Genomic DNA, 24,850 nt, shown 5'->3' with positions numbered 1-24,850 from the left:
TACTAGTCTCTCGATCAGGTGCAAACCCAGATTTTTCCAGGCGTTGATTATGACTGACGAGACGCTTTTCCTGCTCCATGCCAAATGGACCTAAAGCTTTGCTTGCATTACCCTATGCCTGCATCGGCGATGAGTCCGAGAGGGGACCAGAAGTACCTCGCAGCCTCACTTATTCCGCTATCCTTTACTATACTATACTTTAAGCCTCGTTCGAGATTCTTTAAATTGCTCTTCGGCATTATCGAAAGTGAAAAAGATAAAAAACAATCGATTGAATCACTCAAGTGAATAGTGAGCGATGATCGACATCACCTAAACGAACGACTTAGTCAATCACTAATGGAGATGGGATTTAAATATTACGCTGGTCAGAAGGAGGCAGTGCTGAGAAGAGGGATGTGTCTGCTGCAACAAGTGCATAGATGATGATGATGAATCTGTTGTGAATGGTTCCATCATTATTTATATTGTTGCCAAGGAGGCTTAGCTGATTTGTTTATGCGTGAGGCAATAAGTCATGGACTAAGATTGTAAAGGGCATTTCATAAAAAGCTTTAATAAACTGATTCGATAATCGTGGAGATCGTCTCCATACTTATCAGACTGTATCAAAGCAATTAAAAAATTAGGAGGCACTTTAGCACTCTTCTATTTACTAATATTACTTCTATCCAGTGGCGGATCCAGGATAAGGACAAGGGGTGGTTAAGTGGGGTTAAATATTCCAGCAGTAGTGGGGGTTGGAAAAAATTACCATTCTATCTAGCGTAAGTTGGATACCCAAGGGGGGCTACAGCCCCCCCTTGCGTATCCCATTTACCCCTCCATATATTCCCCCCGATAAATCTGCCACTGTCTCTATCGTATTTGTTAAAATTAATTGAAAACAATACAGGTAGGGCATCTATACCTTAAGATAGCACTGGGGCATCTATCCCGAGGAGAATTGGGTCTCTCCTTTCTGTACGGGAGAGTTGCCCTTACAGCCAGCGTGCCAACACATGGTCTAAGATGACTTGTCACTGCTCTCGGGCATTTGATAAAGATGCCGCTACAAGTTTTCACCCGTTAATTCAAAGTATTCAAACATTTTAACAGATGCCGACCAGAACCATTATGCTCTTTCTTATAGCAGAGCGGATAATTCGGAGTACTCAGTTGAAATGATGTTCTAAAGTAGCGTAGAAAAATCGAATCACCGCGAAACTCATGCAGCTTGTCTTTAGTTGTCCAACTAATTGACGGACATCATCAGCAGAGCAATCTGATTGTTCTTTTTCAAACTACTACGATCGGGGCATCTCTCCCGGAGGGGCATCTCACCCGGACTTACCTTACGGTTTACCCATTTTCCGGCTCGGCCTCTTCATTGTTTTGATTTCGAGTTTTATCCTGACTGTTCAATGTTGATTTTCTCCCTGATTCAACTGTTCCAGAGCGTCCTCTATTCTAGGTCGTCTTGCAAACACACACTATTTGATTTCGCTCCCATCCTCCCTGCTTTCTTAGTGCACCCCTTACCCGCCTTCCCTACGTACACTCCACCCTCCCATACTGTTTTCCATCCTCCTACCCCCTCCCCCAATTGGAGGTGGTGCCATCTGGAATGGCGCCGGCGCCGGGGCGCCCCGGTCCACGTTCTCCTCGACTGAGATTGATGTCCGCATCCGCCCCTCTCTGTCTCCCTTTAACTCCTTAAAGAATCCGCTTTAAGGAGGATATTTCAACTCCGTCTCAGGAATGGATGTTAATCTTCGTCGACCCCGATTTCGTTACGGAGCGAGATAGATTTTGTGATGCCCCGCCCCCCTTGTATTTGAGGTCGGAGTCTTTTGAGAGCGCCACTAAACACGTCGTTTTGAGTGAAGTTTTCTGTTCCCCACTCCAACTCTCTTACTCATGGAAAAGCACTTTTTCATCGTTTGTTGCCCGACTCGGCGCGGCTTCTTAATTCACCAACCTCCCAGGAGGCCTCTTTGTTCTCCCATTAACTTGTGTGTTGGATTTTAACTAAACCTCAAGGTTTAAACTCTATTCTAAGCCTCAAGGGAAGGGAGTTAGACTTGCTCCTAAATCTTAATGATCGTTTTTAAACGTGTAGTCCGTATTTAATTCGTATTTTTCTAATGCATGGAACGGTGAAAAATAGAATTTAAAATTTCGTTTATATTTTAAGAAAATTTATGTTGAAGGAGAGCTATTGTGCCTCAGGGAATAAAACATGGTGGCTTTATCAATTTTTAAAACACAAGGTAGAGTTAAGGAGGAGATGGTACCGAGGAGAGAGCATTCTACATGCACCTTTTTTTTAGGGGTGTCATTTGTGTCGATTCGCATTCTTATAACTACTGCGGCTCCTTTGTAGCAGGCGTTTTAAGATATGGAGTTTTCACATAGTATCTGAAGATGCGTACCGTATTGCCGGCGGAATAATTGCAAGAAGATCTACTCGATAGACGCCCCAAAATATTAACAGGGCCTACTGCCCAACTTTGCAGAAGCCTTCTATCACATAACAAGTGGATATGTAATGCGTGAAAAAAAATTTTTCCAGAAAATTTCGTTACCAATACAATAAAAATCTTCCTCTGGAACCAGTTCCAATATATGCTCTGAGATAAGATTAGTGCATTATTTCGTGGAAGCCTACCTGAAAGTTTGATAGGGCTTTATATTAATTATGTGAGCTTAGTATTTCCAAAAATAGATTATGTCCGTAACAAATATATCCCAATTAAAAAAAAAACAATTTCTACATTAAATAAATGAATCTACCTTCAAAGCAATTTTTTAATTAACGGCAATATCTAATATTTGCGAAAATTAACCTATTTTAAACTGGTGCGAATAAAACTTTACCGCTCTTGATTGCCTGAAAACACTTCCGCCTCAGGATTTTTGTGTATTCTAACAAAATGTGGTGAATATGATTTTCAAGGCCCTTGTTGGTTAGAGCCACTACTAGCAGAGAAATTGCTCTCTCAAATCAGTTTTCTTTCCCTATAATTTAATTTTTCAATTCTCAGATAGGATATTTCATTAGGTACTGTAATCTGGTTGACGGTAAGTTTTAGTGCACTCAGAAAAATTTACCCCTAAAATACCCCTTTAATTTGTGATTCATCGTACTTGTGTTCCCATGAATATAAGCCGATGTAAAAGTCGGGGCAATTCCCATGAATATAAGCCGATGCAAAAGTCGGGGGTTATTTCTGGCATAATAGTATATATACAATGTTTTTTGTTGTGCAGGAAATGTCAGACATTGAGGGGAGAGGGAAGGCAAGGAATTGATCGGGAAGAGGTTCGGTGATGAGGATGCGACAAGTTTTGCATCTTGCACGGTTGCATGGCGAGGGTTGTGGTTTAGTATATGTAATTTGCTTGGGCAGAGGTTTTGTTGTTTTTAAAATGCTGGCCAGATTTGGTGGTCTTTTAAAGACGAGTGAAGGGAATTGCGGGAAAAATCTGGACGTGGTTGCATTGTCAGAGAGGATGGGGAAAAGGTCTTTTAGGGTCCTACGCAGTACGTCCACGCCCGGAAAAAAGGTCGTGCAGAGGAAAGAAACTGCGACGAATTGTCCCCGCCTAGTTGTTTCGGGACACACGGTTTTTTTCGGATTTTATTACGGAGGAGGGATTCCGGGTAACCCCTTCTCCGAAGGGCATGGTGTAAATTGGAAAGAAATCTATTAAGGGAGTCTGAATTGTTGCAAATTCTGTGACCACGGATGGAAAGAGAAAAAGGGAGGGATCGTTTCGTATGGTTCGGATGACAGTTATTCAGCGGATTGATCCGCTATCCTCAGTGCTGAAGGTGAACTGGTGCAGGCAGGGTAAGTTCCTCCAGTCGCCCTCCTTGGTGAGGTAGTGGGGGTGGAAGAAGGGGAAGGGGAGAGGGGGGAAAGGGAGGGTAGGGTTTGTTTTGGCTTTTAATGGGCGATGTTTAGCCCGGGCGTTTCAAACGCCCTTTCAACCCAGATGTGGGCCATCTCCCTAGTCCTCACCTCGATGATAGTTGCCCTCTCTGGCAAAACTTCAATGAAGGTTAGGGAAAAACATTGGTCGAAGGTACTGTTATGTGAGGAAGTGTGAATGGGGATGGGTTCATGAAAGGGGGGAGTTTTGCAGGAGTGCCTGTGGTTATTCATTCGGATGGATATGGGTGTGGTACATTCTCCTATGTAGTACGAGGGGCAAAAATTACAAAATAGCCTGTATACAACGTTGAAGGAAGTGCAAGACGGTGTGGAGGAGGATCTATTGATGACAGGTGAAGTGGTGGGGCGTAGAAGGGGGCAGCATTTGCAACGGGGGCGGTTGCATGGAGTCAGGGAGGAAAGTGGGGGCAGTGCGTGCCGTAGGAGGGGGCGGGTGGATTTTAAAATATTACCTAAGTTAGGTGCTCTTCTGTAGGCAATAGAGGGGCAGGATGGAAGAAGAGCAGCCGTGATTTTGTTTTTGCTGATGATAGGGTACAGATCTTTTAATATTTTTTTAATTTTTTGAGTGCCCGGGAAGAATGTGGTGGTGAGATTAAGTTTCCTGGTTTGTTCTTTTTTGGTGCGTGGGGTGTACTGTTCGGAGGGAGAGAGTATTTTCTTTTTAAGCAGGGGTTCTGGATACTCTCGTTTGAGGAGAGCATGATGGAGGTTCTGTGTGGCTCTTTGAAGAGATGGTGAATTGTTGCAGATGCGATGGGCACGGCCTGATAGGGAGTAGGGGATTGCGTGTTTGGTGTGAGGTGGATGGCAACTGCTGTCACCTCATCCGTTTCTTTCACTTCATCAATTTCTGCTTCCTCCCTTACCTTCCTTGACATAAACATCCGCCTTTAAAACAATACCTTCAGCACCTCCATCCACAAAAAACCCACCAACCATGAACAATACCTACACTACACCTGAAACGTCTGAACGTTTTTTTGTGAGTGTTCCTTTTTTACGTGTGTCTATGTTTTTATTAGTACAATTTTTGTTCGTTCGCCTTGATCGGCCACATATTCATATTTTCGCTTAGTGCGCTTTCATCAAGATTTTATATATATATAATCTCAGAATTAACAATCATCGCGCCTCCTGTTGTCCATCTTCCCCCCACTCCTCTCTACCAGTTCCTACACATTGTCTTTCACATGATTCCATTTTCAATCAATGCTACAAAGTATCCATTATTGCCTCCCTCCCTCCCACCGACTCCGCCGTCAACCTCCACACCCTCGAATTGGCTTGCATTTGGCACTTTCAAGCCAATAGCTTTCCAGGTCTGAACGTCGCATCCTAACCCCTATTCCTAACTCCCCCTCCCCATACACCTCTCCCCTTACCCCTCTTCTCCCTCTTCCAACCCTCTCCTTTCCTCACCATTCATACTTAAAAGTTGGAGGGGCGAGGTCCTATGTTAACCCCGACTCTATCCTTTACATACATGGGGCGTCGCTTAATCTTTGGGTCCCCTCATGTCACAGCTGTCTCCCCGGGAGAAGGTCTCCGTTCTTATCCCTGCCCCTTCCCGGACACCCAAGCTGTCGTGCTAAAACCCCTCGTCCCCACCGGCGTCAACTGCAAGGCGCACCGTTTTGTCCCTTCGTAATGTCACCCCGGCACGATCCCGTCACCCCGAACCTCGAGAACTGAGCTTGCTTGCGCGGGTCTAATTTGGGGAGTCCCGATCCCGTGCAGGAGAGATGTGTGGGAGAAAGAAAACGAACGGAGTGGGGAAGGGTGCTGGTTTTTGTGGTTAAGCGGGCAATGGGGTTTCTGAAGGATAGATAGCTCAGGAGCACGCCAGTGGGACCTCAACGAAGCGATATTGGGTCCAATGCCGTTCAAGAGCCCAGCCTTGCAACCACATGCCTTGACCTAGTCGGCGATTGTAAACTACTACCCTCAATTTCGTTGGCTAACACCTCAATCGGGAGATGGTATTGAATAAGTCTTCATTTTAATATCTCTATTGGGTTTAGAAAAAGAATCCCATTGGTAAGGGCTGACAATAGATAGTAGTTTTGGTGTTGTTGAATTTTATTCACAGGTAGGAGATTGTGGCATAAACCTCATGGTATTGCATAACGAGAATTCTGATAAAACAGATTTAGGGTTTATTGTTCTGTGGGCTCTGAAGCTGTCTTTCTCTCTTATAATGGATCATGACATAAAAAAATGAGCAAATTTTCAATATCCAGTAGAAGATAAACCAAAAGTTACACACAGCCAGTCAATCACAAGATAGCAGAATTAGATGAGAAGTTTTTTTTTAATAAAGCAACCACATATGCATTGGTTCTTATACTCTCAGGACTTAACAGATTTTGCATTGAATTCTCATGGAGAAATTGAGATGAACGGCAAGAAAGGGCAACGACTGTGCTCGATGTGATCGGTAATACAAGTTATTTTTATGTAAGGAATGGACTGCTCACTGGGATATTCATCGATATAGATAAGTACGTCAGAAATAGTTTGTTTATCAGACGAACAACATTTGAGTTCTTCATGTTTCATGTCCGTAGTCTTGGCTATCAAAAATCAGTCATTTGTTTTAATGCTAAGAAGCCCTGTTGTCTATTCTAAACACTATGTGGCTGATAACTGATTTTTTGTGATTATCTTACAATTTTCTCAAGGGTTGTCAATCTAAAAGGAAATTTTATTGGATAGGAATGGCGGTAGTCAGTATAATGATAACAGTAGGCTTTAATTTTTCTTTATTGTTTAATTAATGATGAAAATTTTAATTCTGCTTCTTCATGATTTTTTAAAGCTTGCGCTTTAAAAGAATTGAGCCAAGATTTTCCTGATTTCAGTTTTCCGTTTCGGTTTGCTAAGAACGTTCAGTCTTTATTCTGAATCATTGATGCGGTTGCCTAAAATAACAGAAATTATTAGAGAGAAAATTGGAATACTTTTATTTTGTTGAAAATAACATTATTAGATTAGAAGTTTTTTGTTCTTAAATAAGGTAACCACCTAAGCATCTGGAAATTTAAGGAAGCGCTTTATTGAGTCATTTTTTATTTCCATTGATAGGAATTCAATTATTAATTAACCCATTCCATTAAACTGCCCGTGGATAGGCCATACTTTCTTATTTTCATAAAAATAAAATGCAAAATGTATTTATAATGGTGAATATAGCTTGTAAAATACGACAATCTTTTGATTGACTGGCTGCATGTAACATTTGGTTTATGTTCTACTTGATATTGATATTGTGCTCATTTTTTACGATATTTTTAATTTCATGATCCATTATACTCATTCTATATATGTCTATCCTCTTCGTGATAATTTTGCTTCTATTATTCACTCCCCTTATATTATTATGCCTCAAAGTATCGGCCTATTCATCGGAATTTACAGATACTTATATCGAATAGATGTGACAAAACCTTAGATAAATTTATTGATTTCCATTCATTTTGTATGAAAACTAGCAAATTCTAGGAAAATACTAAACCTTACCTCGTTTAAATAGCTGAGTTAAGTACGATGGCTTCTTGTACATTATGGCTTTCATTTTAAATATCTCGTTTGGTACAGTTGAGCTTTTGCTCAGAATATTCTGTAATTGGTATATAAATAGTGTCAACGTAAAAAAACTTATATCTAATTTAGGCTTGAACTTTTAATTAATTAAATTTCAAATCTAGCACAGTTAAAGTTAATCCATACAAATATTTTAGATATTTTTCTCTTGCCGAAATATCTTAAATGATTTTTTGCTTGTTTTGGGTTACCATTTCATACACCCGATTGTGTTAACATATTAATTTCATCTTTAAATAACAAGTTTAATGAATGATACTGTGTAATACACAATGCAGGCCAATTTTATTTTCATTTCAACCGGAGTTTTGCCCCGAAGCGAGTGCAGGAGTGAGTGCATCCGTTTGTTCATGAGGTTGTACCTCGTCATGCATAGTGCTGCCATTCATTGAAAAAGGATGCCACAAAAAGCTTTATTTTTCACACTGTTTGGTTTGAAATTTAATGTTTCAGGAGATCAATCGCTCTAAAATATTTCTCTCGCGTAAAAATGAAAAATCCTCTAGCTCCGGCTATTTCATTTATTTGCAACCATGGGTCATTTTACATTTGAAGAATCTGAGGGAGTGAAATTTAAATATTCGTAATACATTTTATCGCTGATTGTAATCGAATACAATCAAAACCGTTGATTATCAAATGAAATTTTAGAATTTTTTCAATACCTTGCTGAATGAGATTTAATTTAGAATCCAAAAGGTCATATACGAGTAATTTGGAAAAGCTCCTGTAAAGGCATTTTTTCTTTTAACTACGGTAAAAATTAAAATGCTACCCTTTATTGCGTGGCCGTTAAGAGTTGCTCATTTTTAATATATTCACTTATCCGATAACATTCACCCATGAATGTCAATGTCATAAGCCCTCAGTCAAATTTGAAGGGAAGAGATATATTAATCTGGCCAAATAATTGACATTAATACGGATAAATGTGTTATTTAATTTAAAATTTATGTCTGGGCTCCTGAGCAAGAGGCATGCGAGAGAGGCTCGTACTTCAGTAAATCGAAAATCGTTTTGCTTGAGATTGTCCCCATTCTTGCATTTGATGTAAGCTTCAGACGTAAAAATTGCTTTTCTCACATCCTTAAGAGGAATCATTTGTATCTCTTTACTGTCTTCGACGCCATTTGGCACCCTCCGATGAAATAAATGTACGCTTGGGTCATGCATGTCAAGTATTATGTACTAGTGAAAATAATGTGAGAACTTGAAATTATCACTTCAATTTTTTAAAAGACAGGATAATTAAAATTGCTATGGAAGTATTACCAAAGGAGAAATTATTCAAATTGAGTAATATTGTCCGATCGCGGTGAGCGTTCAAAATTTATAAAATGCATTCGCACAATAGGGTTACAAACTCGAAAATATAGTTTATTTCAATATTTATAAATTTTACACCCAAAATAATAGAAAACAGGATTTAAAACAAAAACGGATTGATTGAAATCCTAGCGACCATACTGTTTTTATCCCTGCCAATAAGTGAAAAATTGACGAGAAATTATTTTGAAAATAAGACTAATAATAATCTAACTAATAAGGACTAAAAACATTTTCATGGGTATCAATTGTGCAACCAATGAATATTCGACACACCTTACGGAATATCCATCAATGAGCAAAAGGTTATATTCTACAGAGAAAACATTGCAAACAAAGTTGGTAGGTTTACGACAACAAAGTCGTAAATAAGCTTAGAGAGAAAAAATACAGCTTTTAAAAGCGAATGCTATGAACCGATTGGACCCATTACGAGAAAAGCTGATGTAGTTGATGAAAGATAGGATGATCAACCGAGATGCATATAGATGATCAGGATGCCTCTTCCTGGAACAAGAAATGTATCTACGGGATGAGAATTGGTGTACAAACATCAGCACTACTCAGCCATCACCAATGAATACATCCTTGACCAGCATCTGCTAAATCTTCCATTGAGCTTACAGACGTGACTATATTCATAACAGCAGATACTTGTGAAATTATTGATCCGTGCATAATTGGTACAAAAAGGGAGGATCTGGTATTTCAATTGATTCACAAACATTTCCCCAGAGTTTAAATGAACTATCAAATTATCAGATGGACCTTGGAAATCTGTATTGAATTCGCGTCAAACTTGAGGAATTAGCTTGAAAACCTGGCCTAAGTAACGAGTTTCGGGATCACAACCTTTACTTATAAGCGGTGAATATTCTGCCCTTGGATCGAAGGAAATATTTTCGGAATTATTACATCCATTAATAAAAGAAATAAATAGCTAAAAGTTTCGCGGCATTAAAATTGATTTTGTGTGCTCATATTGGGAAAGTTTATATTGCGCCTACCAGCCTCATTGATTTCGTGATGGAAAAACATTATTTAAATTGTAAATTATTTGTATTCAATGTTCTAATTACACCTAAATCTTCGGTTTCATCTCCCTTTCGTTACCTATAAGCCCTCAACACGTTTCTTTCAAAAAATTTGCTAGCTGACGCTTAAATCGTAGAAATAATTTTATTTTACTTCTTGTTACATCTCAGTCTGTTGACTGACGGAAACAAATCCTTTTCTCAGTAACCTATTTTCTATGAGAAGACTCATCCGCAGGCTATTTTTCATTGTCTCACCTCTGCCAATCGAAGACTCTGTAATGGAGCTTAATAAATGGGTTTGAGAATTCTATGAGGGGTTTAAGCTTCTCATTTGAGTGAATGACAGACATATGGCACTATTGGAGATGGCTCGATATCGAATGTGAACTGAAATAAATCCGAAGGGATTGTTGGTAAAGACTTGAGTCAGCCTGTCAAAGTGTATTTGAAGAAATTGTAATTGAAGCCAACTCCGCACTGGTTGAGGACTTGTCTATTTTTCTATCAAGAAAATTCATCCCTCTACGTCAAAAAAATTCATTACGTGCGATGAAAAGTTGACTTGATATTTTTTAGTTTACTCCTAAGCTTTTTCGTGTCGTTATTTGACCTAGTAGAAAGCTGTAGTTGAATCTCGGTAGTTATTTTCATAGGAGTCGATGGAAATAGGGGAAGTTGTGTGTCAGCATAAACGGAATCCTTCTACTCATGAGAAACTCTGTTCGATGACCTCTGCTCTATTGAGTTAACGTTTGGTGATAATAATGTGAGAACTTAAAATTATCACTTCAGACTTTAAAAGGACAGGATAATGAAAATTAGCGAAAACTTCCAAAGCAAAGGAGAAATTATTCAAATCGTCCGACGGTTTACTATCATTTATAACATTAAATTTCTATTATAGTTGGTATATATATTACAACGAGGAGCTTATGGCAGAATAGTTTTTACAGTAGCTTAGATTTCTGAACAGATTCATGCATCAGGAGTAACCTCCCTACTGCTGTTAAAGATACTGCATTATAAAGGCAAGACGCTCTTTGCTGTTCATATTATCAATGAGAAACTCTCTAAGCTTCATAATATAACTCAGATCTCAACCCATGTACTCTTCACTTCTCACATAGTCATGTCAACTCAAACCCTCGTTTGAAATATCGTACGTTTCCCTCACGTTTCTTCTCCTATCTCTCACCAACATGCCTCGCAGCGACAGGTTCATCGCTCGATACCCTATCGGAAGTTCCATCCATGAAAAAAGCTGCTTCGAGAAGAAATAATTGAATATACGATGAATGGCGGCGGACGGCATTGTAAAACGTTTATCAGCGTTTTCTCCGGACCTTTTTTTTATAAACGCCATAAGTTCACCAAAATCCCTAAGTACATTATTTAGTTCCCATTTACATCTTTTATTATTATTTTTTTAATAATGCCAAAAAGATTATACCACAAAGATAGACATTACTAGTCATGGTAGGATATATGTGTAGTGGCAAATGTAATGACTCCTCTAAGTCGTAATGAATTACGAATTAAAATATACGAGGTTATATGATAAAGCCAGTTCGGAAGTAAATGCAGAAAATAAGTACCATTTAGGTCCTGCTAAGCCCATGCGGCCTTTCAGGATGTGCCCTCTTCAAATAATATTTCATTCCGCTACGTAACTTCACTCTTGACTTGGACAAATGGAACGAGACTCCTAGGGCGGGCTCGCAAGGATATACTCCTGGGGCACGGCCTATAGGCGCGAGGCTTTTTACCTCTGCACCGCAGAAGGGGGAGGACAGGACTTGACTTTTCGTTTTATTTAACGGAAGGAGAAAGGAAAGAGGCGCCGCCGCAATTGGAGCCCGACGACGCCTCCTGGGACGGGATAGGGAAGGAAGGGATGGGACGAGGAATCTCGCACCGTCACAAAGGCGGGCGGGTCCAACCACCAGCGAAACCAGGCAACAGCCATTGCTATTCTAACGATTTTGGAGGATTATCCAATGAGGAAGAATAATCCAACGATCAATTCGTTAGATTGTAACTTATGGACAGGAATCATGAGGGTTCTAGGGGAACCCTCTTGGGGTTACAACCTCCGGGGCCGGGACCCAAGCCCGTGGCTTATTCGCCCGATCACCCGGGGAGGGGCTGGACGGGAAGGAAGAAGGATGGAGACGCCGCGCCGTCGCGATCGGAGCCCGCCGACGCCTCCAGGGAAGGGAAAGGGCTGGAAGGAAATGGGAGTAGGGATAAAGCACCCCAGTGCTATGGAAGCAAAAGGGGCCCTACCAAGCGAAACCATGCGTGCGCAATTTTTCTACCACCATCCCGGGGAGATTTTTCTATGAGGAAGAAAAATCCCAATATAGGGACAGTGGGAATGTAACTTATGGACAGAACGTTATTTCTACAATTTTTTAGGATAAATTGAAATGTAACAAAATCAAAAAGTTTTACAAATTTAGTCAACTCTAGAGAACAGCCATTCTTTCACTGATTTTTTTAAGGCGATGTACACACCCTTGTATATAATGTAAATTTTATAAAGAAAAATCAGCAATATTAAAGTATTATAGGTAATACATTTAGTTCACATATTAATTTTTTATCGAAATAATAGTTAAATATTACATGTATTAATAGGGTGTTTTCCTAACTATTATTTTATTGCCAAAATCGAAAGACTCCTGGAGAATGTATTTCAATCTTTTAGATTTTTTAAATTAGGGTATCAATTTTTCGCGATCAAATGAGGAGTGAAAATATTCAAGCGCGCGAAAACGCGATGGCTAAGTATGAATGCTGGGAAAACTCCGTGTGACGTCGTTCTGGTTCCGGCTGCCGCTGTGTGAGGCCACCTTGGTGCGAGGCTATGAGCGCCTATACGATGCAGGCTGATAGCAGGTCGGAGAGTACCCTGCTAGCAGGTAGTGCTTGGCTTAAGTAAGGGTTATTAATACCCTATCAAACGAAGGAAACTTTCCGACCATAGGCAATTTTAATAAGTGATTAATAAGACATGTTTCCCTGAGCTCTGTTCCACATGCATGGATTGGTAATCTCAGACGATGTAAAACTCCTATATACTCATATAGAATCTAGGTCCCTGTGACGTCACGTCGCCAATCTGACCTTTTTCAAATGAGGTTGAAATTGACCATAAACATTCGTCTAAACTGGGATTTCTAAAACCAAATAATTTATATATTATGAATACACTAATGGTGGGTAACGAATCTCAATCAATGCCTTTCGTTTTCCTTGATGAAGGAAACCACCCTATAGTAAAGTAATAGTCAAAGCCGCAGGCAGGATTAACTATTCAAACTCTTCCGAAAGTTATGAGGATCTACAGTTTTAAGTGAGCCCTTTCAAGGTTGACAATTGAGAGAGACTGGGTGCTCGTTCCCCCCAAAACTAACCTAAGAATCAACCACGTCTAGGGCATGCATCCAAGCTGGGCTAGTGAGGCCGGCATCATTGGAGACTCACCAAGTTTAATTTTATTGCTGATGGTGATTATTAATTAAATACCCTACTGATTGAGATAGTTTTAAATGGAGTACTTGAGAAGCATTCTGGCAGCCTCCTCTTCCTTCATGTACTTCCTTCTTCAATTCACAATGACGCCTACCCCCTTTCGTCCAATCTAATTTATTCTCTTCCGTCCTATCCCTCGTTTACCCAGCATTCTACCCCCTAATACCGTTTTCAACATCCCCTTCCCGCTAACATAAGTACTCCCTCTATCCATAGCTTCCGTCTCCTCCGTATCTCATCTAAAAGCTGCTTCTGCTCACTCACCATGTCTAGCATTCCGTCGTTCCTCCTTCTCTCCGTCAACTTCACCTTCTCCATTCCTCGCCACACCCGCATCACAAACGCCTCTAGTCTTTCCTCATCCTCCTTCATAAGTTTCCATGTTTTCGCACCATATTGCGCTACACTCCAGATAAGACTCTTCATTAACCTTTTATTTAAACCCTTACATAACGATCATCTCATAAGTTCATTCCTGTTCATGAATGCTAACGCAAATCTCTTCCTTATGTACCCTCTGATCCGTCAGTTTTCCTCCAAATAGTTTGAAAAATAATAACATCCATATTTTTCTCTTTTTCCATCCGTCGCTTACTTCAAAAATCGGCAAAAAATGATATCTTCAATCGATATCTGCAAATAAATTGATGACGTCAAAAACTCACGCCGAACGTGACGCCGCTTCTCCCCAGCGTTGTGCATGGGCCTCGGGTGGTTTGTTCTTGTGCACAGTCTCGTGAGCGACGCCATTCCTCTGAGAAAGGTTCTCGTGATTGATTAAATGAACCTTATATTTAATGACGTCATAAAATTGGTGTCGAAATTCGCATTTTTATTATAAATTTGCTAGAGAATGGCTAAATGGGGAAGATTTTAAATGTCGTCGTAACTTATCTTTTACTTCCATTAACTCACTTTTTTTGAAGAATTGGGTTTCTAGTCTGAGTCTTAAGAGTACAGTCTGTGATGGACGGTCGGCTTGATTAGTGTCTGAGGGAACGCACATCAAGGACGCGTGTCGTAATATTAATTTCATTTAAATCATTTCCCTATACATATTATCACAAAACTGGTTGCCGGAGAATTTTTCGCCCGCAGTGATACACAGCAGGGTTATGTATGCCAATTGCGATGATGGAAGACTCAGGAAAATTTGAATACATATGTAAAACACCCTTCAAAGTAGCAGTTCCTTCTGTGTAGTACTTTGGTGACTGGGGTTCAAATATCTAGACCACTCGTAGGCTTAGGTCTCAACTGACCACTGCCAGCGTCGCGTTGGCAAAGAACTGATAAAAAACGTTAAAATTCTGTACTTCTGATGCGGTAAAACTAGTTATTGATCCCAAAATGTCCGTCAAACATTTCGTATGTATTTTATGGAAAGGTTGAATTAGGAAGTACGGAATTCAAGTTGTAGCAGCACCAAGCCACAATCTTTGGAATGTATAGTGTGCGTAGAGTGCTAATTGCCAGATGAACTTAGTCGCGGCAGCCGGAGTCATTGTCAGAGCTCAAGAGTCAATTATCATACCTGGCACACTAGCTTCCTTCTGGGAGTTGAAACAAATTTCTCGCGGATAAGGGTGACAGTAAGGGATTCTTCCACAATTTAACATAATTGATTTTTATTCCTAACTCTGCTAATATTGCCATTAAAAAACTCTATTGACCAGTCATCTAAGTACAGGATGTTTGAAACATACAATTTAGATAATATGAGGTGGGATTTTAACCTAGCGCAGCGTTGTTTAATAGCGGTGTCGTGTGTCCTAAGGACTCCAGTAAAACAGCAATACCTTGGCCCGGCCCACATCACGCCAAATATTTTCATGATGTACCTGAATTAGCTGTTGGTATAAGGCATCACTCAAGTCTAATTTACATAACCAGGACTTTTGTGGAATTTGCGCGACTGCTTGAGCCGTTTATTTTTCTGACGCTGCCATTCCAAAGAAAATGAGCCAAAAAAAATAGGCCTTGAGTGTAATTTCTTAACATTACGACTTCAAATAATTATTTTTTTAAGTTTCTGTTTATTTTATTTTAGTAAATATTAACGTAAGAATCACTTACATGATTTAACTTCGTACAGGGAGGGTCTGCTTAAGTCCGTTGGGTATGCAAGAGATACATTTTCCAGGTTCGCTCATAATCCCCATTTGGAGCAGCCAAGATGCTATAAAATCTCCGAGATATTGCTGCACCCTGATTATCCTCTTCTTTTAATGAGAGATGTTTTAAGCTCTAATCCCCATCCTCATCCATGACCCAACTCTTACCTGAGGAAAAATAATTTTTCTTCTACCTAGTCTTCCGCGAAAAATGTAGCCTAAAAGCATAGTTAAAGCTTCTTAACATTTAAGATGACTCTTAATGGATGTGAAAATTGAGGGGTTTTACAAACAAATAACTTTTAAACTGTTTTTCCATCAGTCTACCAAGAAAAAACTAAGCTCTTTTCCATATCTTTTTGTATAAAAATCCTTAGGTTGCTGTCGTTTGGTGCACAGCGGAAAGTTCAGAAAATTAACAAGTTATATTTCAGCCGACTTTGAGACTTGATTTATTTATTATTGCATATCAGATGGGTAACCCAAGTTCATCTCTTTAGCACATTTCCACACGGTTGCTTACTTTCCATCGCAGCGATAAAAAGTGAATTTTCAGTTTCCAACTTTTGGAATTAAATTTTAACATTTTAATAACATATTTTTGTATTCAAAACATATTTCAGACTGCATTGCAAGTTTTCTTTTCTACAGAAATTTTGGGACATGAAAATTGTTTTACGTATGTGTTTGCTTGTGTATTTGTTGCCATAGTTGTGTTTAAATTAAATTCCATTAAAATTGTGATTGATTTAAAACCAAATAATATTTAAAGATACAATACATGATAAAATATATAAATTAAAACACGGGGAAAATAGGCTAATCTGAATGAAGTGAAAAATGTTTCAGTTGGATCTTATAATAATGCTGGACGATGCCATCTGTCTTTTTGGCCGCGATTCTAATATTTCTTTCTCCTTTTCAATCTCTCATTTATGGACTGCAGCGTTGCGGCTCGGCGACCAATGCTTCTACGAAAGGACGTGTAGCTTTACGGACCAGCATGCGTCGTGCATCCAAGTCAACCACAACGCTTTGTGCCAGTGTAAACCTGGCTATCATACGGTCTCCTTACAGAGGCCGACCAAAAGGGTCTTCTGCTCGGAAGGTGAGTGGTGTCATCGTTGTCCTCCAATTCGCCATTTTCCATAGGCATACCCAGTTTCAAAGTAATATCTGATGAGCAGAGTGAAGAAAGTGAATATTGGGCTCCTCTCAGCATTACGACGTAATCATCTTATTTTACTCTGATTACCTCGCCTTTTCCTATGTTCAAAAAGGTTTCATCTTATTGCCAAAAGGTTATATATTTACATTACATTTGTGGTAACAACACCTACAATCCGTTATTTTGCGAAATGTTTGATTTCACAATGGTGATTTAAGAGCGCATAGGTAAATCAGTGTAATTTCTGTTTGAAACCTTATATTACCTATTCAAAATATGCCGAGAATGATCCGTTGACAAAAAAACATTGAGACTGTTCATTTAAATCCTCCTTGCATACAACGTAGTGTATAATAGAATTTTCACCTATCATATTGATTTTTTAGTTATAACCATTAGTTTCAATTTGGCACTGTAATCGGAATTCTTCGTTTTTGTGTTTCATTTTTACTTTCATCGTATTGTTTTGATTTCTTACGTCCTTATCACAAATCAACTGCACCAAAATATGTGCGTTTTTATAAATAAATCGCCCATAAAATTGTTCATAGTGAACTTATACTGTATCGTCACACTTTTTTTTCTTTCAATTCACTCTGTTTTACAATGCAATAAACTTTTCTCTTACAAACTCCCTCTCAACTCTTTTTACTTTCTTTCTTTTCTATTTTTTTCTCCGGATAATCCTCCTAGAGCTAATGCGTCAAAATATCAAAGTCCGATACCGATCTGAAGTCGCTCTCTCAACCTCGTCTTTATTCCCCATTTGGAGTGCTCTTTGGACCACACCCTGTGTAAGGCAGAAACCCATAAATATATTTGTGGAATACAGTAGCAATTTCAAAAAAAGGTAGTAAAAGGCGCTGCCGCGATCAGGGGCGCAGCTAGGAATTAAGGCTAGGGGGGGGTTTCAGGCGCAACTAATACTGGGGTGCTTGGGGTATTGCACACCCGTCAGGATAAGCGGGAGGTGCGGAGGCCTTCCGCCGGAAAAAAATTAAGATAAATGGTTCAAAATGGTGATTTTTTTGCGGCAATGGTGATTTTTTAACGGCCTTCTGAGGGATATTTTATCAATCCTCACACTATTCTATAAGTAATATTAATCCAATTAAGTAAAATAGATTTAACTTAAAAATTTCTGTGAGCTCTGGGAGGGGTTCTATCCCCCAAAACCACCCCGTCGCTGCGTCACCGGCCGCGATCGTAAGCGCTATCGCAAGCCCATGGATGTTTATAACTTAATATTTCTTCCGAGTCCGAAGTAACAAGGTATTGGACTTCCTCTGTCTGCGGCGACGTACACCTCGTGTAGTGAGAGTGCTGGATTCAGTTCGGATTTGGTTTGGTTCGCTGTCGAGGGAAAGTCTGGAGTCCGTCCTCTGGATCAGTGCGGCACTTCGTCCTCATTGGGAGACAATATATCTTCCCATGTTCCCGGCCGAGATTTCCCACGCGTCTCCGCCGCAATTCCTCGCGAAGATGTCGCCGCTTAAATATTTATCGCCGCTTCCTCCCGGGCCATTTGCCGCCGCTCTCCAAGGGTTTGCCTCGTAACCGCACTTCGTTACTGGCGGTCCCCAGGAAATACGCAGAATGCATTAATGGTATTCGGAAAGGTCACCACCATGAATAGCAAGTGCCCGTCACTATTTTACGTGAGATGGCATGAGTAATTATAGACTTGGGATGATGAGATAATGCAATGATTGCATGAAAAACTTTGTCACAGAATGGTTTTTAAAATTTTGTAGACGCAACTTGATCTCAAATACTGTCAACTTTTTTATTATTTTTAAGTAAATGTGTACATGATGCTTAAGGAATTTAAGATCCATAGGAAATTTACCCAAGGCTTTACGATGTGCGAATTTAATTTCTTCGTATATGGTGGACATTCTGGCGTATAGATATTGGTACTTTATTTTAAAAATGAATTTTTGTGAAAAAGAAGAATATACTCTAAGATGAAGAATTTTCGCAAGAGACGCTACCGAAATATTTTAGAGAATAATGATATCGAAGAGTTCCTTTTCTCTGTAACAGAGGATTTACAAATGGAAAATTGCCGCTACGGGCAGCGTGTGCCTCCTATCCGTGCCTTTTCGTGGAATACATTCCAGATCTTTTAATACTTTGGCTAATTTTCAGAATAACAAATTTAATCTCTCTTCAGTCTTTCCATTTGAGGCAAAGTTAAACGTTGGCCCTTGCAGTAAAAAAATAGGAAAGAAAACCTTAAACGATCGTGAAACAAGTTTAGCAATCAATCGCATTTCACGGGTGACACCTAGCGCCTCACCCATGGAGTTGAAATATGTTGAAACCAGTGTGAGGAGCATGAATCTCCGTTTGTTCCTGGCATCTGATCCACCTCCGTTGTCATTGCAGTTGAAGCTTTAATTCGACCGATCCAACAGCAGTGATTCGAGCTAAATGTGTGCCCGTCCACTCATGTCACCGCAGGACCTTTCGCTCTCTCTCTCTCTCTCTCCCTCTAACTCACTCACTCGTCACTGCAAATTAACGAAGAGGACGGCGCGTTGAGTTCGCTCGTGCCTCGATTTCCTCCGCGCGCGTCATCCCTTCTCCACAGCCGCACAAATGTTTCCCTTTGTCTCGAAATCACTTCACTTTAGCCACAGCGGCCATATGTTTCCCCGTTCCTTTGTTTTCGATTCCTTTTTTCCCGCGCGAGGGGTGGCTCTGACGTCAAGAGACGAACCGCCATCGCCGCATTTTCCAAAAAAATTCATTTCCCCTCTCGAGCGGTGCTCACCAGTGTGGTTACCTCTCAGCGCTGTCTGTCTCTGGACCCCTCGGCAGTCTTTGGTGGCTACGATAGGGATGTATTTAGGTGGGAAGTCAATGATAAATGAATTACTAATCGGAAATTAGCATATTAAACTAATGCAAAGATTGAGCTGAACATAAGGCTAACGATTGCATATTGTTTGGAGATAAACAGGGTCTTTTGTGCCCTTTAAAGTAGGCGAGAAAAGATGTTGATGGGAAAATAGGGTAGTTTCCTTCATCAAAGAAAACGAAATGCATCGATTGCGATTCCTTACCCAACATTAGTGTATTCATAATATACAAATTATTTGGTTTTAGAAATCCCAGTTTAGACGAATGGCAACGGTCAATTTTAACCTCAATTGAAAAAGGCCAGATTGGCGCCCATGCGATTCCACTCCACGTGACGTCACAGGGACCTAGTTTCTATACGAGTAGATAGGAATTTTACATTGTCTGAGATTACTAATGCATGCATGAGGCACAGAACTCAGGGAAACATCTCCTAATAATCGCACATTAAAAATACCTAAGTTTGGAAAGTTTCCTTCGTTTGATAGGGGAATAATAATCCTTATTTATGCCAAGCGCTACCTGCTAGCAGGGTACTCAGCTACCTGCTAGCAGCCTGCGTCGTATCAGCGCTCAAGCCTCGCCCTAAGGTCGCTTCACACGCCGCGGCGTGGCTTCAACTCAGATTTACTGCTCGTTCTTATTCAGTTCTTGCACTTACTAGTTCCGAACAAGTCCTGAAAGCTGGAACAGGGATTTGTGTGGAAGAAGAAAATGAGGAAATTATGTTCTTATCCATTCAGGAGGGAAAGGAAGAACCACCAATTTGGCCAGAAGAGGCGAATAATGGTGATTTGTTATCACTATTTAACTTCGATAGCGTACCAGAAGGCGCGAGAGACTCCCTGAAAAATTTAATCAGCAAATATTCAGATATATTCACCCACGGATCCATTCCTCTCGGATGTACAAATCAAGTGAAGCACGTTATTAACGTTGGTGACGCCCGACCGATTAAAAATCAACCTTATCGCGTCCCTCATGGCCTTCGACCTATTCTAGAGAAAGAAATTAATGAGATGCTCGCTCAAGGCGTCATATCACCTTCTACGAGTCCTTGGGCTGCGCCTCTCATTCTGGTGAAAAAGAAGTCATTATCAAATAATGGTATCCCGCAGTACCGTCCTTGCGTAGACTACCGGGCGCTTAACAATGTCACCGTTAAGGAAGTTTTCCCTCTGCCAAATATCGAGGAGACATTTGATCAAATAGGAGGGGCAAAATATTTTTCTACGATGAACCTCTGCAGTGGGTATTGGCAGGTGGAGATGGATGAAGCAAGGAAACAATACACGGCCTTCAGTACACCAGACGGGCATTACGAGTGCAACCGCATGAGCTTCGGACTCGCGAATGCACCCTCCACGTTCATGCGCCTAATGATGAAGGTACTTCGTGGAATGATCAACCGTGGCTGCGCCAGCTACCTACTGGGGATAAGGTTCCGAAGGGAGGGCGAATGAAATGCACTTCGGGAGTTAGTAAACTCAGATTTATTGTTCGTTCTTATTCAGTTCTTGCACTTGCACGGGGGGCTTTGAGGCTGGCGCGCACGGAGGTGGAATGATTGGGTATAGAACTTACGTGGCGGCGAGTAGTGAGAGGTGATGCCGATAGACGTGGACTTGGTCGTACCCGGTTCGATTCCCACACGAGTCGTCGTTCGAGATCTACCGCAGCTCCCGCATCAAGGTCCCGAAGAGTCCCCGGAGGAGAGTCGCAGAAGTCCCCGAACGACGAACTCGTTCTGCCCAAGCACTCTGTACTTGCTGTACCTACTGCCTCGAAAACTGTCCAGCGCGGGCCACAATTTCTGCCCTATATATCTATTTTCTGGGGGTGCGGGTGGGGGGAAAGGGGTCGCAGCGGGAAAGGGTAGAGTACCCTATAGGGAGCGTGGTTCGAATTCTCGGGAATGGACCCACCTTGGACCCACGCACCCTATGGCGGGAAAAGTAGCGTCCCGCCTCCTTTCCATTCCATTTCCACCACGCACCCTATAGGGTACTCTACCCTTTCCCGCTGCGACCCCTTTCACCCCACCCGCACCCCCAGAAAATATATATATAGGGCAGAAATTGTGGCCCGCGCTGGACAGTTTTCGAGGCAGTAGGTACAGCAAGTGCAGAGTGCTTGGGCAGAACGAGTTCGTCGTTCGGGGACTTCTGCGACTCTCCTCCGGGGACTCTTCGGGACCTTGATGCGGGAGCTGCGGTAGATCTCGAACGACGACTCGTGTGGGAATCGAACCGGGTACGACCAGGTCCACGTCTATCGGCATCGCCTCTCACTACTCGCCTCCACGTAAGTTCTATACCCAAGCATTCCACCTCCCTGCGCGCCAGCCTCAAATCCCCCCCCCCCCCCGTGCAAGTGCAAGAACTGAGTAAGAACGAATAGTAAATCTGAGTTTAGTAACTCCCGAAGTGCATTTGATTCGCTCTCCCTTCGGAACCTTATCCCTAGTAGGTAGCAGGCGTAGTCCCGTCGCGACATGAGTATGAAAAAGGACTACTTTGGTAATGAGGAGCGGTCAAATAGAGAGAAGCAGGCACATTCCAGGATATCTTTAATGATTTGCGAGTTTATTTCGTGGAATTTCGAGCTCGCGTCTAAATAAATATGCATTATATTGAAAACTGGTCAATTCCACACAGCTTTAATGGGTGAAACCTCGACCGTTTTCAACACTCTTGTGTAGTTCTTCATGGAATCCATTAATCTCATCGTGAAATCCACCCTGTCCCACATAATCAACTGTTGAATATCTTGGCCGGTGTAGATTACCTAATAAATAAATGGGTGGGATAAGTCACAATCCGCAAACAGATTTTGTTCGTGGATCCTAGGTAATAAATTTCCTCTAACATCTCAACATTCTTAGCCTTTATAATGCTTTACTTCTTCCAACCCCTAACCTTGCCTTGTCTTGCCAACCTCCGCTCTCATATCTTTTACCCCATACATCTCTCATATTATCCACACATTTCTTCTTTTACCCCCAAGTCGTCGCCTGCCTCATCATCCACATTACAACTCTTCTCTTGCTTTCGTTGTGTTTATTGAATCGTCTGTTCCAATAATCTTGCGCTTGCGCTTCATCAGCAGTGTTTACCCTTGGTAAACCACGGCCTGCGTAGCGCTCTTTATGGCGTGTGTGAGATGACACAGGTATTCATCAATCCCGCCTTATTCCCTCGGGCACCGTCGCTAATTGCCCACTTGTTTTCACAAGAGTATCCTATTCCCTCTTTCTGAATACCCTTGGGAGTTTTACTTATATTTATTGTTTCCCAACAAACAGGCTATGCTCTTATTCTGTTATTCTTAAGAGAAAAATAATGGCCATTTCGACATTCTTAACTAGGGGAAGCCTAAAAATTCCATTCTTCCTCTTACGTTTTCTTTTCGTTATAATGAAAGCGCCTTGTATTATTGACGAATACTTTGGAGCAGTGTTTTTGATTTCTCACTGGGGCACATTTTCATGTATGATTATCACTTTTGCCAGGGCTCAGTTTGTATTTCCTATACATCGTTCTCAATATATAATCTGCTTTCACAACTAGTTCAAAATTTAGTAAAATGCCAAACTTAAACCTTAAACCAACCTTAAAAAAATAAAGAAAGCCACAGTTAAATTGTAGTATATCAATTGGAAGGTATTACGTGTTACTTTTTATCCACATCTCGTTTCGACTATAGTCGTCCATCACATGTCATACCTGAAAAAGGATAGACTACATTAATTTACAAGCTTGAAAACTACTTGAGTCACGAAAAAAATCACGAGCTGGGTATGTATTACTATTTATTTATGATTATTACTTTTATATCACTTTATTGCCTTTTTACATCGCCATGATTATTACATGCGTTGTAGAGAGGCCAACGTAACTTCAAGAAGCAATAAAAAGAGGACTGAGCTGGGAAATTTGTTACATGTTCAGACGAGTTTGCGGTAAAATAATATTTAATGTCCAATGTTGATTTCATATGCATATTATTTCACAAAATTCAGGCATCTAAATATCAATTTTCCCCTTAACGGGGGGTGAATATCTTTACTTAAGCAAAATACTATGTACTCGTCTTGAGCGAAAGGCTTGCTAGTGATACAATACGCGTCCTTTTATTTTTGCCAAAACTTTTTACATTTACTGAATTTATTTCTATATTAAGTCAGAGTTTTTCATTAAAGAAAGGGGGTAATTGAATTTTCAAAAGAGGATGATGTGGATATTTTCAATTATGTCTACAATGCTTTTTTATGTCAAATTGTTTCTGAGAATTCAAAATGTTTGGCAGTATGTTTGCATTTGGCGGCATTCATCTGTGGACATTATGTGGTCCTCCAATCGCAGCACAAATGGAGTTAAATACGTGTTGCTCAGTGAAAAAGTTTAGTCTTTCTCTTATTTTTGTCCTAAAGCGGAGAGCGTGACGAAGCCAAACAAATATTTTTCCACTGTTTCTATTTGGCTTGGAGTTTTTATTCGTTTGATCAATTGAAAAAGTCATCCTCTCGCCTTTTTGTTCGGGGCGAACTGTGTTTACGCTTGCGCGTACCCGTGGAAACCAATAAAAAGCCAGAGTGGGGGTGCTTTTGCTTTTTTAAAGGTGATGCGAAAACTCGTTATGCTTTGTCGGCTCAGCGATGCGCTAACGGCGAGAGGAAAAAAAAGAATGACGCCTCGTCCTCGTTCGATATGCCAAAAATTTCAGCAATTCTCACTTACATTCTCTTTTCAATTCTCCTCCCATTGCCCACCTCTTCGTTCGAACCTTATCCTGTCCATTTTTTTCCGATCACTTGCCCTTGGGTCGGCCGCCTACGCATCCGTTCCATAGATTGACCAACCATGGACGAGAAACAACTGCATGTGCCCATACTCGCCTCTGTAGTTACCAGAAGGTACCAATGCACTTTAAAAACAATTTTACCCCTTTGGCTAAAAAAATTTCGGGTTTCCCGCCGGGTTAAAAATTCGGGAGCTCGAGACATTGGGAGAAATGGATTTTTTAATCCAGTGGAATTCCCGAGAAAAATTAACCCAAATAATTCAAATAATAAATAAAATAACCCAAACAAAAATAATAAAAAATCGGGAAAGCATCACATATTATTTCATTTTATTACTGCCGGTCACATTATATGATTTTTTTGGTTGAATTGGCGTGGATATTTAGCTTTTCAAATTATGACTTGTGTCCATGTATACAATTTTTCTTGTTAATTACCATGGCTATTGA

At 40.7% G+C, this 24,850-nt stretch overlaps 1 protein-coding gene across 1 annotated transcript in view; it reads left to right on the top strand.

Annotated features, from left to right (window-relative positions):
* LOC124172104 overlaps positions 1–24,850 on the top strand; it is a 199,857-nt gene that overhangs the window by 134,995 nt on the left and 40,012 nt on the right. Inside the window, exon 3 of the mRNA XM_046551513.1 lies at positions 16,508–16,669. Coding sequence (XP_046407469.1) covers positions 16,508–16,669 — 162 coding nt within the window. The remainder of the gene's footprint in view (positions 1–16,507; positions 16,670–24,850) is intronic.

The sequence above is a fragment of the Ischnura elegans genome, chromosome 1 (assembly GCF_921293095.1).
Source record: "Ischnura elegans chromosome 1, ioIscEleg1.1, whole genome shotgun sequence".
Classification (NCBI taxonomy): domain Eukaryota; kingdom Metazoa; phylum Arthropoda; class Insecta; order Odonata; family Coenagrionidae; genus Ischnura; species Ischnura elegans.
This window is presented reverse-complemented; position numbering and strand designations above follow the sequence as displayed.